Source organism: Kryptolebias marmoratus, linkage group LG6 (genome assembly GCF_001649575.2).
Source record: "Kryptolebias marmoratus isolate JLee-2015 linkage group LG6, ASM164957v2, whole genome shotgun sequence".
In the NCBI taxonomy this organism is placed as follows: Eukaryota; Metazoa; Chordata; class Actinopteri; order Cyprinodontiformes; family Rivulidae; genus Kryptolebias; species Kryptolebias marmoratus.
In genome coordinates, this window is record NC_051435.1 from 19,419,702 (window position 1) to 19,431,391 (window position 11,690).

General features: G+C 41.5%; 1 protein-coding gene across 5 annotated transcripts in view; it reads left to right on the plus strand.

Annotated features, from left to right (window-relative positions):
* Positions 1-10,776, plus strand: part of ttll4 (tubulin tyrosine ligase-like family, member 4) — a 23,450-nt gene extending 12,674 nt beyond the window's left edge. For 4 of the 5 annotated variants that reach the window (XM_017410058.3, XM_017410056.3, XM_037976166.1 and 1 more), the window contains 13 exons: positions 1,003-1,113; positions 1,555-1,631; positions 1,720-1,914; positions 2,623-2,705; positions 2,804-2,932; positions 3,017-3,139; positions 3,241-3,339; positions 4,150-4,284; positions 4,375-4,512; positions 6,351-6,447; positions 6,692-6,902; positions 7,963-8,030; positions 8,426-9,518. In XM_017410058.3, the coding sequence (XP_017265547.1) occupies positions 1,003-1,113; positions 1,555-1,631; positions 1,720-1,914; positions 2,623-2,705; positions 2,804-2,932; positions 3,017-3,139; positions 3,241-3,339; positions 4,150-4,284; positions 4,375-4,512; positions 6,351-6,447; positions 6,692-6,902; positions 7,963-8,030; positions 8,426-8,677 (1,718 nt within the window). In that variant the 3' untranslated portion in view covers positions 8,678-9,518. Of the gene's footprint in view, positions 1-1,002; positions 1,114-1,554; positions 1,632-1,719; positions 1,915-2,622; positions 2,706-2,803; positions 2,933-3,016; positions 3,140-3,240; positions 3,340-4,149; positions 4,285-4,374; positions 4,513-6,350; positions 6,448-6,691; positions 6,903-7,962; positions 8,031-8,425 lie in introns of all 5 variants that reach the window. The other variant, XM_017410057.3, reaches the window with a different exon arrangement.
* Positions 10,777-11,690: the final 914 nt, after the last annotated feature.

The window sequence follows — 11,690 nt, forward strand, 5'->3', positions numbered from 1 at the left end:
AGAGTTGCTTATGGCTAAATTAGGGTTAGAGTGCGGGTTTTTGATGTTTGTCTCTTTCTTACTGTTTATTCATTGTCACATGCTGTTTTTATTTTGTTTTTTAATTATGTAAAGCACCTTGAAATGCCTTGCTGCTGAAATGTGCTATACAAATAAATTTTGATTGATTGATTTCTCTTATATTGCATCTGTTAGGTAATTAGGCTCAACAAGAGACGACTATAAAAATGCAACCTAAAAGGCTTTGAACGTCTTATATCAAAATTATAATATAGCTCAGGTGTATTGTGTAATGTATTGTTGTTTTATACAGAAACATCAGCAGACCTGCTGATGTCCTGTTTGTTGATTACTGACGCTCTGTGTGTATCTGCATACAGTGCGGGGAAATGACATCCAGTCACAAAATGTTTTTGGATACACGTTTAAACCATAGAAATGTTCTATTTTTAGACCCAAATGTTCTCGTCGTCTCTCGTGGTTTGGTACTGAAGCCAGCAGGAACCGTTTTATGGAAGTTGCCATGTTGTGTTTTTGGAACCAGAGCATGCGCACTAGTGTACCTGAAGTCCTGCCTATGAACCAGCACCTAATCATGGTGTCACATGACCTCTCCTTTAGGCATGAAAAAACTAATTACAGCTCAACGTATTAGAAAAATGAATGTTTGAACATCCAGCAGCAAGTTAAGAGCTATAAGAATCAACAAGAGTCAACATCAGAATACAAATTATCCAAGGTGTATTTTCTTTTAAATTTTATTTTACCAACAGCAATGTCCCGTTTGTATTCATGGAAGGGATGGCACCTAAAATTTATGCTAAAACCAACCAATAGGAAAGGTTGGCCCAGTTTTCTTTCGACTTTCAGGTTCACGTCAGAGGTCTAGATATACTCTTTGATTTAAATGGCAAGGAACGAACTCTGTTGGCCTTTTTTTCAATAGTCAAATAGTTCAAATGTCCCGTCTTCTGAGAAACGTGTGTGGTGTCTGTTCTGCAGTGGAGCTGCTTCCTGTGAAAGACAGACGACTGTTGAAATGGAAGATGAGCACCGTCACGCCCAACATCGTCAAGCACACCATCGCCAGGTCACACTTCAAAGTCACCAAGAGTGAGTTGTCGCACTTTGTCACCTGAAGCAGTTTCACGAATGAAATAGGAAACATTTTAGTCTACATTCAAGAAAATGTCGGAGAACTTCAGTTGTTTGATGAATCCATGATTTGTGTTTTATTGTTTGTGATCGATCTCAGACAGAATGTCAGTTTAGATCCTGTAGTTGCTTATTTCTCACATGAGATGACCAAAATGGCTGTAACTCCATCCCTCTCTCATAAAATTATCTTTGGTTAAAACTCTTGCTTGAAATGCAGGTGGTGATATGCGTTCCTTAAAGGAAAGTTACGCCCTTAATGTTTTCTAGTGATTTAAGGCAGCAGAAGCTCTGTTTGGCAGGGGTTTTATTTTGCACCTTAAGCTTTAAGACATTTCAGTGTAAAAGCTGTAAATCTAATTCCTGATCCTGGTTAAGTGAAATCTGTTGTTGTTGCAGAAAGCCATGACTGGTTGGGCTGCTGGGGCCACCACATGAAGTCTCCTGGCTTCAAAGTGCTTGGAGAGCACCAGAAGGTGAGAACCTGAAACTGATCCCAGTTAGTGCCCCGACAGATTCCACAGCTAACGCAGCCTTTTTTTTTGTTTTGTTTTGTTCTTGTAGCTGAACCACTTCCCAGGAACTTTCCAGATTGGCAGGAAGGACCGGCTGTGGAGGAATCTCTCCCAGATGCAGCTTCATTTCGGCAAACAAGAGTTCAACTTCGTCCCTCGAACGTTCATCCTTCCTCAGGACATCAAGTTGCTCCGGAGAGCCTGGGAGGACAGTGGCTCCAAGCAGAAGTGGATCGTCAAACCCGTACGTTCTGTTTGTTGACGGCGAAGTGTTGAAACGATCAACCGTCTTTAATAATGAAGGCAAAACACACCGACTTTGCTTTTGAGCCTGTGAGTAGGCCTGGGCTAGCATGAGAATCTGATGGTATTAAAACCTTAAGCAAAAATACCACAGTTTCACAGTACTAAAATAAATGTTTGCTTTGACACATGGTATACCTTTAAACCAGTAATCAGCCCATGCCTGCATGTGAAGGTAAAATACCAATCTTTCCAGCAAGGCAGAGTGACAACATTCGATCATGGGCCTTAAACGTTTGTCAGATTTCTAATAAGGAGTTTCACATAGTACTTCTAAACAGTCTGTCCTGCCTGAAGCGATCAACACACTCAGTTTAGACGATCAGGGAGGAATTCTGATGGAGTGCAGCACCAGCTTCTCATAACAGGACCACAAAATTAATCTTATCCATCTACAATTGCTCAATGATTCACGCCCATTGCATAAATTTCCCTAATTGAAGAAACTCTGTGTTGCTACAGGTTATTACGGGGCGTTAATGCAATGTAACGTTTTTGAAGTTTTAGTGGTTTGTCAGTAAAGATGAACTCTTCAGTTGCTCCTGTCCTGAGCAGCTGTTGGCTTCGCTCACTGGAAAGAAATGTTTTATACTGAGTTATGGTGTATACATTACCTTCCTACACACTGTCTTTTTGTTCTGTCTACCAGCCTGCATCAGCCAGAGGAATAGGCATCCAGGTTATCCACAAATGGAATCAGATGCCCAGGAAGAGGCCGCTACTGGTTCAAAAGTAAGCCGACCATAGCTGACTGGAGCCGAACAGCCCAATGACCATTTTCCTCAACGTTTCCGCTCTGAAACCTTTCTGTCCTGCTTGTTCGTGTGCAGGTACCTTCACAAGCCTTACCTCATTGGCGGGAACAAGTTTGACTTGAGGATCTACGTCTATGTGACGTCCTACGACCCGCTCAGAATCTACATGTTCTCTGATGGGCTGGTTCGCTTTGCCAGCTGCAAGTGAGACTCGAGCACATTCCACAACCCTCGCAACCTTTTAACGTGAAGGGGAAATCATGCAGACCGATCTCTGTGCCTCTGCAGGTATTCGTCTTCCATGAAGACTCTGAGTAACAAGTTCATGCACCTGACCAACTACAGTGTTAACAAGAAAAACTCTGAGTATCAGACAAACAGCGACGATAAGGCCTGCCAAGGACACAAATGGTAAGAGTGGTGGGGAGGTAAAAATCAGAATCTGAGATTTACATTGGAAAGATTTGTTTTGTCATCAAATGTTGTTAAAAGTGAAACGTGTGTGTTTTCAGGGCTTTGAAGGCTTTGTGGCAGTATCTTGGGTCTACAGGCATCAACACTTCCCTGATATGGGAGAAGATTAAAGACATTGTGATCAAAACTGTTATAGCGTAAGTTTACCTGCACAGACGGTGAGCGGCTGCTCTAACATTTGTAACTATTCAGTCATCACAGATTTGTTTAAATAGTAAAATGCTCCCCATTTATATAGCACCTTTTAAAGCTCTCCAGGTTCTGCAGCATGCTTTACAGAGTTTCTTATTGGCTCATTTTCACACACACACACACACACACACACACACACACTATAAGGGTGTAACCATACGCCTAAGATCAGTTTGGTACGTATGAAGGTACATATCTTCAGTTTAGATAAATGCCATGGTTCAGTACAACAAGAAAGAGAATCATATGCTAGGTTTTTTTTTATTTAATATTTATATATATAAATAATTTGGGCAATAATTCTCCCAGAAGCAGAGACGGAAAAACAAAGGTTGCAAGTGGGGAGTGTCTAAGCTAGGCAGCAAGGTAGGATTTGCCATCTGGTAACTTCACTGTAAATTAAAAAAAGTAATAGTTCAAACTTTTTCATCTAGTCTAAACTTTGCAATAACCTACAGGCTACTTGTCAAACAGGAAGTTTGACAAACTGGGCTTGGATTGCCTCACTTGTTTTAAAAACTATCCCATTGTTGTCAATGGAGACAATTTTTTTTAATTGTTTAGTTTTTGCAGTTTATATTCTGCTACCAAAAGTCATTGCATACTATTCCTTAACTTCACGTTTTAAAGTATTTTTTAAAACTTTAGAACGGTAAATCAGAAATCTTGATGGAAATGAAAGAATAACAGGGGAATAGTAAAAAGCGTAATGAACTGATTAGGAGTTTTCTCCCTCTTGTGTTTTTGTTTTTCAGATCTGAGCCATATGTGAACAGCCTGCTGAAGATGAACGTTAAAACCTCGTACAGCTGCCACGAGCTGTTTGGCTTCGATATCATGCTAGATGAGAACCTGAAACCCTGGATCCTGGAGGTCAACATATCACCCAGGTGACAGACACACACACACTCTCACACACACACACACACACATTTAAAGATTTTTTTAAAGCACGTTTAAATGTTGTGTCTCTCCTCCAGCCTCCATTCCAACTCGGCGCTGGACATCTCCATCAAAGGTCAGATGATTAGAGATCTACTGAACCTGGCCGGCTTCCGGATTCCTACGAGAGGCGAAGCGAGCTCCTTCTGCAGCAGTGCCTCCAGCTCCACCAGCAGGTAAAGAGGAGGTGCTACACCTCATCTGCTGCCACTGGCATCCTGTGGCTAAAACGAAAACAATAGTGTTACAGCTGAGTCAGCATTCACTCTATTGTTTTCCCTTCAGGTACCTGCCTGAAGGTACCTGCACACAAAAAAGCAGGACAGAAAGGTTTCAAAGCAGAAAGGTTGAGGAAAATGGTCATTGGGCTGTTTGGCTCCAGTCAGCTATGGTCGGCTTACTTTTGAACCAGTAGCGGCCTCTTCCTGGGCATCTGATTCCATTTGTGGATAACCTGGATACCTATTCCTCTGGCTGATGCAGGCTGGTAGACAGAACAAAAAGACAGTGTGTAGGAAGGTAACATGTATACCATAACTCAGTAATCAGAGCAAACTCAGTCTGTCCAGTGAGCGAAGCTAACAGCTGCTCAGGACAGGAGCAGCTGAAGAGTACATCTTTACTGACAAACCACTGAAACTTCAAAAACGTTACATTGCACTGTCAGCCTGTAATGACTTGTAGCAACACAGATTTTCTTAATTTAAGAAAAGTTATCTGATGGGTGTGAATCATTGAGTAGATGGAAAAGATTCATTTTATTCTGAGAAACCAGTTCCTGACACCATCAGAATCCCTCCCTGATTCTCCAAAGGGAGGATGTTGCTGCAGGACAGACTATTTAGAAGTACTTTGTGAAACTCCTTATTAGAAATCTTAAAAAAAAACAAAACGTCAAAGCCCTGGATCAAACGTTCTCACTCTGCCATGCTGATATTACCATTTTTGCGGTATCAGCTTCCTGGCCAACAGAGTTGTGAAAGCAATTAAGTCCTTTTATAGTAAGCGAGAGAGCAACTAAAGTAGGCCATACAGCAAAAAAAAAAAAACAGTTAAGACACCAGAAGTGATATCCTCTCCAGTTACATTAGCCAACATGAGAAAGATTTCAGACTGGAACCTCTTCATAGAGGGACGGCTCCAAAACGTGGGAGTAATTCGCTGCGGCCTGTTGGCATCGCTCACGCAGAGGGGACACTGTTGATGTCCAACTGTGCTTGAAACTGTGCCGAGCACAGGCTGAAGATCTGTTACCCTCTTTAAAACCTCCTCCCCCCAAACATCATCCGATATCAGCACTACCCAAGTCTTGTCTCCCATACAGGTCTTAACACAGTGGAAGGTTGAAAAGTTTAAGAATTTTTAAATACACAGAAGGGGAGAAGGTTGCAGAGACACTTAAAAATCAGACAGACTAGGGAAGGCTGGGAATTCATGGGATGAGCTACAGACACAACGACGAGCTTGAAAGTATCTGACAGAATGACATTAAGGAAGAGAGAATTTATTTACTAAGTGTTGAAAAGAAGCAAAAATAGAATCGACAAACAAATCTCTCCAGGTTTGTTTCCCTAACCTAGCCCTCATAGAGGAAGAGTTATCCAAAAAAGATGGAGGAAGAATATGATTTCCTACGAGTGGAGCTCCAACAGAGTGTGTTTGCAGCTAAAATGGCGTTTCAACCCCAGATATTAGGACGGACAGCCACTATCACATTGTTAGTGTAACTAGAAGAGTGAAGAGGTGAGGATGGTAAGGCTTTTAATGCTAACGGATCAACAGAATTTGCTTCTATAACCACTCATGATTGGTGGAATTCAGTCTCATATTGAACCTAACAATTCAGATTTCTTTACCGCTACTTTTAGCTTGAACAACTCTGTTTCAGCTTCTTCAGCAAAGTCCCGCAGCACTCAGCTTTCACTCAGCATCTTCAGAAAATTTCGCTAGGACTTATTGAAGTTAATTTCTTGTTAACCCATTCTAACCCAGGCTTGTGTTTGTGTACGTGTAGTTTGTGTGGAGGGAACCATGAAAGGACGAAGGCTGACCTGTGCGCGGATGAGAAAGTGAAGCGAGCCTTTTACATCGCACAGCGTTATGCCGAGCAGGTAAAACCAACACACAGCAGGGAACGGGGACTGATACAATACATTAGCCTTTCCTAAACTAGTGCTTTTATTTAGTAAAATGTATAGTTACAATAAAAAACTCTTTGTGAAATGTCTTTTTTTTTAGTTTGATCTTGACAAGACAATATTTTAGAAAAGGCACGTCAAGTTTTTGTTACGTTTGTTTTTCTGAGAACACAAAAGTGAGGACAGTGTCTCGTCTCTTTCATCCTGCCTCTGTCAGGACTTCCTGTCCTCAGTGTTGGACGTTCTGACTCCAGAGGACGTTCGCGTGCTGGCAGAGAGCGAAGATGAGCTGAGTCGTCGAGGAGAGTTCGAGCGCGTTTTCCCGTCGCCGTCTTCGTCACGCTACCTTCGCTTCTTCAAGAGTGCCAGGTACCACAACATCCTGCTGGATCAGTGGGAGCAGAAGTACTGGAACAACCGGACTGAAGGTACGAGGTGACTCCAGGGTTCGGATTTATCAACGCATGAGGTTCTGATGGGATGATAACTTTGAGCAAAAATACAACAGTTTACAGTGTTAAAATAAACATTGAAAACATCATATTTATTCATATTTATTCAGAATTCTGTAGTAATTGTGCTTAAAAATACTACTGTTCGGACACACTGATGCCGGACACACGGATGTTAGTAATTCATCATCTGGGTTTTTAGCCCGAAGTCGGCTGTATATGTTTGACCTGCTGAGTAAAGGTGAAGCATTTTAAGTTTTTCAGTTGATTCTGATCTTTAGAAATCAGGACAGACGATGAAAAACACAGATGGAAAATACAGTAAATTTTAAATTTAACAAAAAACAGTAGTTGCCTAATTTAAATAAATGTACATTTACCAGCCCTTCAAAGGACTTGTATACTTGATATATTATTATTGTTATTATTAAGTTTATAGAGAAGCGTTCTTGCTTAAAAAAACTAAATTGTGGCCCTACGGTGAGCTGGTTGTAGCAGCTGCTGTTGTCTTCATTTTCCTACCTGGTAACTAATTACGTATGGAGAGGTCTGGGCAATTGTTTATATATTTATTTTTTTAAAGGTAGCCAAAACCAGCCAATTAAAATTGGTCAGCCTAATAATCAGTCCAGCTGCACTGCTAACTCTTGTAGCTTGTTGCAAACATTCATCATAAAAAGGAGCAGTTGTGTCTTGTCCTCCAGCAGACAAGAGGAGGACAAAATCCAAAAAATGCTTTCTCTGGTTTCTTTATTAAAAGGCATTTAACCAATATGACGGAAACCTATAATAGTTTTGACAGCATGAGTTTGCAAAGCAGAGGTAAACCTTGAAGCTGGTAACTGGCCCGTGACTATTTGTGGTGAACAAACGGGTCTACAGAGGGAGTAGCTCACAGAAGAAAACTGAAATGATTTGAGTGATGAGATAAAAGCATCACTGTTCAAACAGAGAATGTTTATCTCCTAAATAGAGACCTGGTAGATCGAAGTCAGCATTTTGCCATTTTTTGTGAGAGACTTTGTCTTGTTTGCAGGTATAAGTGTCTTGAAGATCCTCTGTGAAAAGGGCATCCATCTTGGAATCGGTGACCCAGAGCACATGGTGAGAAACTGGAACATTTTATTCAGCCCTTTTTGACACAAGTCAGTCAGTGTGAGTTTTACACTGAAAAGTTGTTGTATTTAAAGGGAAATGGGGTTCCGTGGAAAAGTTTGAACAACTTAATTGGTAGAATGTTTTGAATATAAGGAACTTTAAATTGAAAACCTTTTAGTTTGGGAAAATTAGGGTTTATGTTCACCGGGACAGACGAGCTAACGGCTAGTCCGAATGCATATGAAACCTGAGTGGATCACTGCCACCTTAAAACAAGTTTTGAAGTTAAAGGTTGTAATGTGACAAAATGTGGAAATGTCTCTGTAAACTAGCCGATGAAGCCAGCAGATTGCATCTGACAGCTGAAGTAGTGACTGCTTCTGTCTTTGCGCCTATCCTAGTGGTCCAAGTGTAGCTACAGTCCCAGGTCTGAACCTCAGAGAGCAGACGTGACGAGCCCATCCAGGTCCAGATGCAGGTACACACACACTCCACCCTGTGGTGACCTTCACGTTCCATTGTGGGAAGTTCCAGCTCATCAGACTGTCAGCAGATGCGTCACACCGGCCTGCAAAGCCCAGCTCACACATTGTGTGATTTCAAAACCTATAAAAAAAAATAAAATCAATGCCAGTTTTGTTAGTGTGAAGTGAGATCACAAGTGTTGCTTTTAAATAGAAAGTTGTCCATATTGGGCATAAAACGAAGAACATAATAACATAATCCATCTTTATCTTAGACCTCTTTTTTTTTTTTCCTTACCATTCTTTGAAGGATTGCATATCACCCGCAACCTTTTATGTCACAGTTTCAGATTAAGATGATTTTATGTTGAGAAATGATGAAGTTGTAGCCATTTTGATCAAACCATGAAATCAGTCTTGTGTGATAATGTGAGGTGTTACACTCAGTTTGTGTCGTGAATGACTTTCAGCTACTACTACATGCAATTTTAACTCAGTATCTGTAAAATGAACTAAGTTCTGACCATTTTTAGGTTATATAGGGTAAGTTGACTCTGACGACCATCTTGAATTGGGTTGACTCCAAAAGTTAATGGGTTGTAGATGTTCATCAAATCATTACTTTCTGTAAGTTTTAGTAAAATTACTCCAGTGGTTCTCAAGATATTTTGCCAACAGAAACTGGCAACAACATTTTCATCCGTCTTTGTCTTTAAGTGGCAGATGATAATAATGAAGACTCTGCTGCAACAAAAGCACAGAGTTTAGGTGAATAACCTAGACACAAAGATCAGCAGAATGTTCTGTCAGCTGAAATATAAGAAGACGTGTGAGATTAGGAGATCCTGCTGGAAGTAACCTGTAAGATGTGTCTGTGTGGAACTGCAGGGTGGCGGTCCGCCTCCACCTCCATCCCCACCAAAACGCCTCAGAGGAGATCGGTTCCGACGCCACGTCTGTTCCCACTCCGCCCGTCTCTCCCAGTCCTGGAGCGAGTGTGACCAGCAGTACCTGTGGGAGCCCTCAGCCCTTCCCTTTACTCTGACGATGTCCAGTACCAGAACTCTCGCACAATGGCTCGGGGGTCCAGTCTGAACTCACAAACTCACAATCCAACCAAGGAGGAGGAAGGTTTTTTATGAAAGAGCTGCTGTAAACTGATCAAAGTGACCCATAAAATAATTAGTGCTGAAGTCCAGCGCTTCTGTTCCCTGTTTGCTTTTTCATGCTGCACCAAAACCCAGGAGAGCCCATCCTGGTTGGGGCGGTGGGAGCTGGGCTTCAGCTGGAACGGGTCAAATCATCCCAGACTTTAGGAATCTGTTCGTTTTCTTTCATTAGATTTTTGCTGGAGACGCGTGATCTTTAACATGTTGGGTTAACGTGCCTCCAGGTGGTGCAGTGTTGACGTTCGGACACCTATGACCTGCAGAATGTGTCCAAATGGGGTTTCAGTGTTGTGAAGGTTCTCTGCAGGTGACTGAGCTGGTTTAAGCCGAAGTGGGCTTGATGTGAGATCAGTAGGAGCAGAAGGGATAAACTCAGTGACGGCTTTATGGTTCCTGTTTGTTCTGCAGCACGTGTGGAGGAAATCGCTGTTTACAGATCACACATGGTGCCATTTTCTTCTGCCTATGCAGTGCTGCTCCTCAGTGGCCTTAACTGGATTTACATTATCAGTGGGACACACACACACAATCACACACACCGCCTCCATCACAGCGGCCCAAAGCTAAGCTGATGGACACACCTATTGTTGCCTTCCTACGAGCCTTCCAGCAGCATCTCACTGGGCTGAGACTAGTTGTGAACAGCATTGTTGAGGAAGTCTCCAAAAGTTCTCAGAGGCTCGCAGTCCTGTCACTTAAGTTTGGAACATGTTCAAAAAATTTGTGCGACGCGTTTCTTCTCAAAATAGTCAATCGTTGAGGGTGTCTCCGACCCGTTTCAAGAGCACTGGAGCTGCAGGTAGTCAGAAAACATGTCAAGGTCAAAAACACAATGTTGATGGGAAATCATATAGGTTGGAAAAAGTGGTCCAGATCTACGCTTGCTGGTCATCAACAGTCAGAGTAAATCTGCAACAGAAAAGCTGCCTGTTTTCTTGCAATTTTTCGAGAAATTTTGAGTCGCCAACAGTGACAGCCCAGTGAGATATTGGCTTTGTGGACTGTGTGTGTGTGTGTGTGAGAACAGTTTAGGATTCTCTTTTCACTGGTGTTCTTTCCTCTCAGTCATATTGTTGACTCCAAAAGTGACACACTTGAAACAACAAATGAGAAATAAAAGTTTAAAGAACAAACACCTGTTTTCAGTTTTGACTTTTTAACCTTCAGCTCAGTCGAGTCAAATCTAAAAAGCTGCTCAAACATAGTTTTAATAAATATGGAATTTGATTTGACCTTTCCAGGTCTGGATGAGTCTGGCAATAAAGGAAAACGGTATGAAGAAACTGATGTTTTTTCATAAAGAGACTATTACTTATTGCATTTTCTAAAAAATAAAAAATTGAAAAACTCAGTTTTTCATCTTAAATGTCCAATATGAACACATTTGGTTCATATACCACTAGGAATGTCAACTTCAGGATAATTTTTTTTGTTGTAAAATACCTCATCTTACTGTTTGTAAGGTCACCAAGAAAAATGTCACTAAATATTTAGCAAACAAGCACATCTATAACAAGGTTTTATATTTTGGGCTGATAGAAATTTGTAAAATTCCGGTCCAATATTTTCTGAGTCAAAGCAACAACGAAGGGAAAATAATTTCTAAACCTCTTGCAGCAAAAGGTAGTTTATCTTCCTAAGATGCATTGTAAAGCTGGAAGTGTTTGTGATGTTCTCTGTCGGTAAGTGCAGTCGTTGGTGATGTTCTAGACTCGTTAGTTTGTTTGTTTGTGGCCTGCTCTCTAAGGCTGGGCCCGGCCACCCTACAAAGGAAGCTCATTTCAGCCGCTTGCATCCAGAACCTCGTTCCTTTTAATCATGATCCATACCTCATGACCGACAGGTCAGTTGTAGCCAATCCTGGTCCTTAAGTGCATGTTTTAGTTGTTTCTCAGCTCTGCAGCAGGTCTCCAAGTTTTGCAGAAGTCTGTTATTCACTAATTCATTCAAGTCAGGCATGCCAGAGTAGAGGAACAACTAAAACATGCAGGATAATTGCCCTTCAGGATCAAGACTGGACACCACTGCTATGG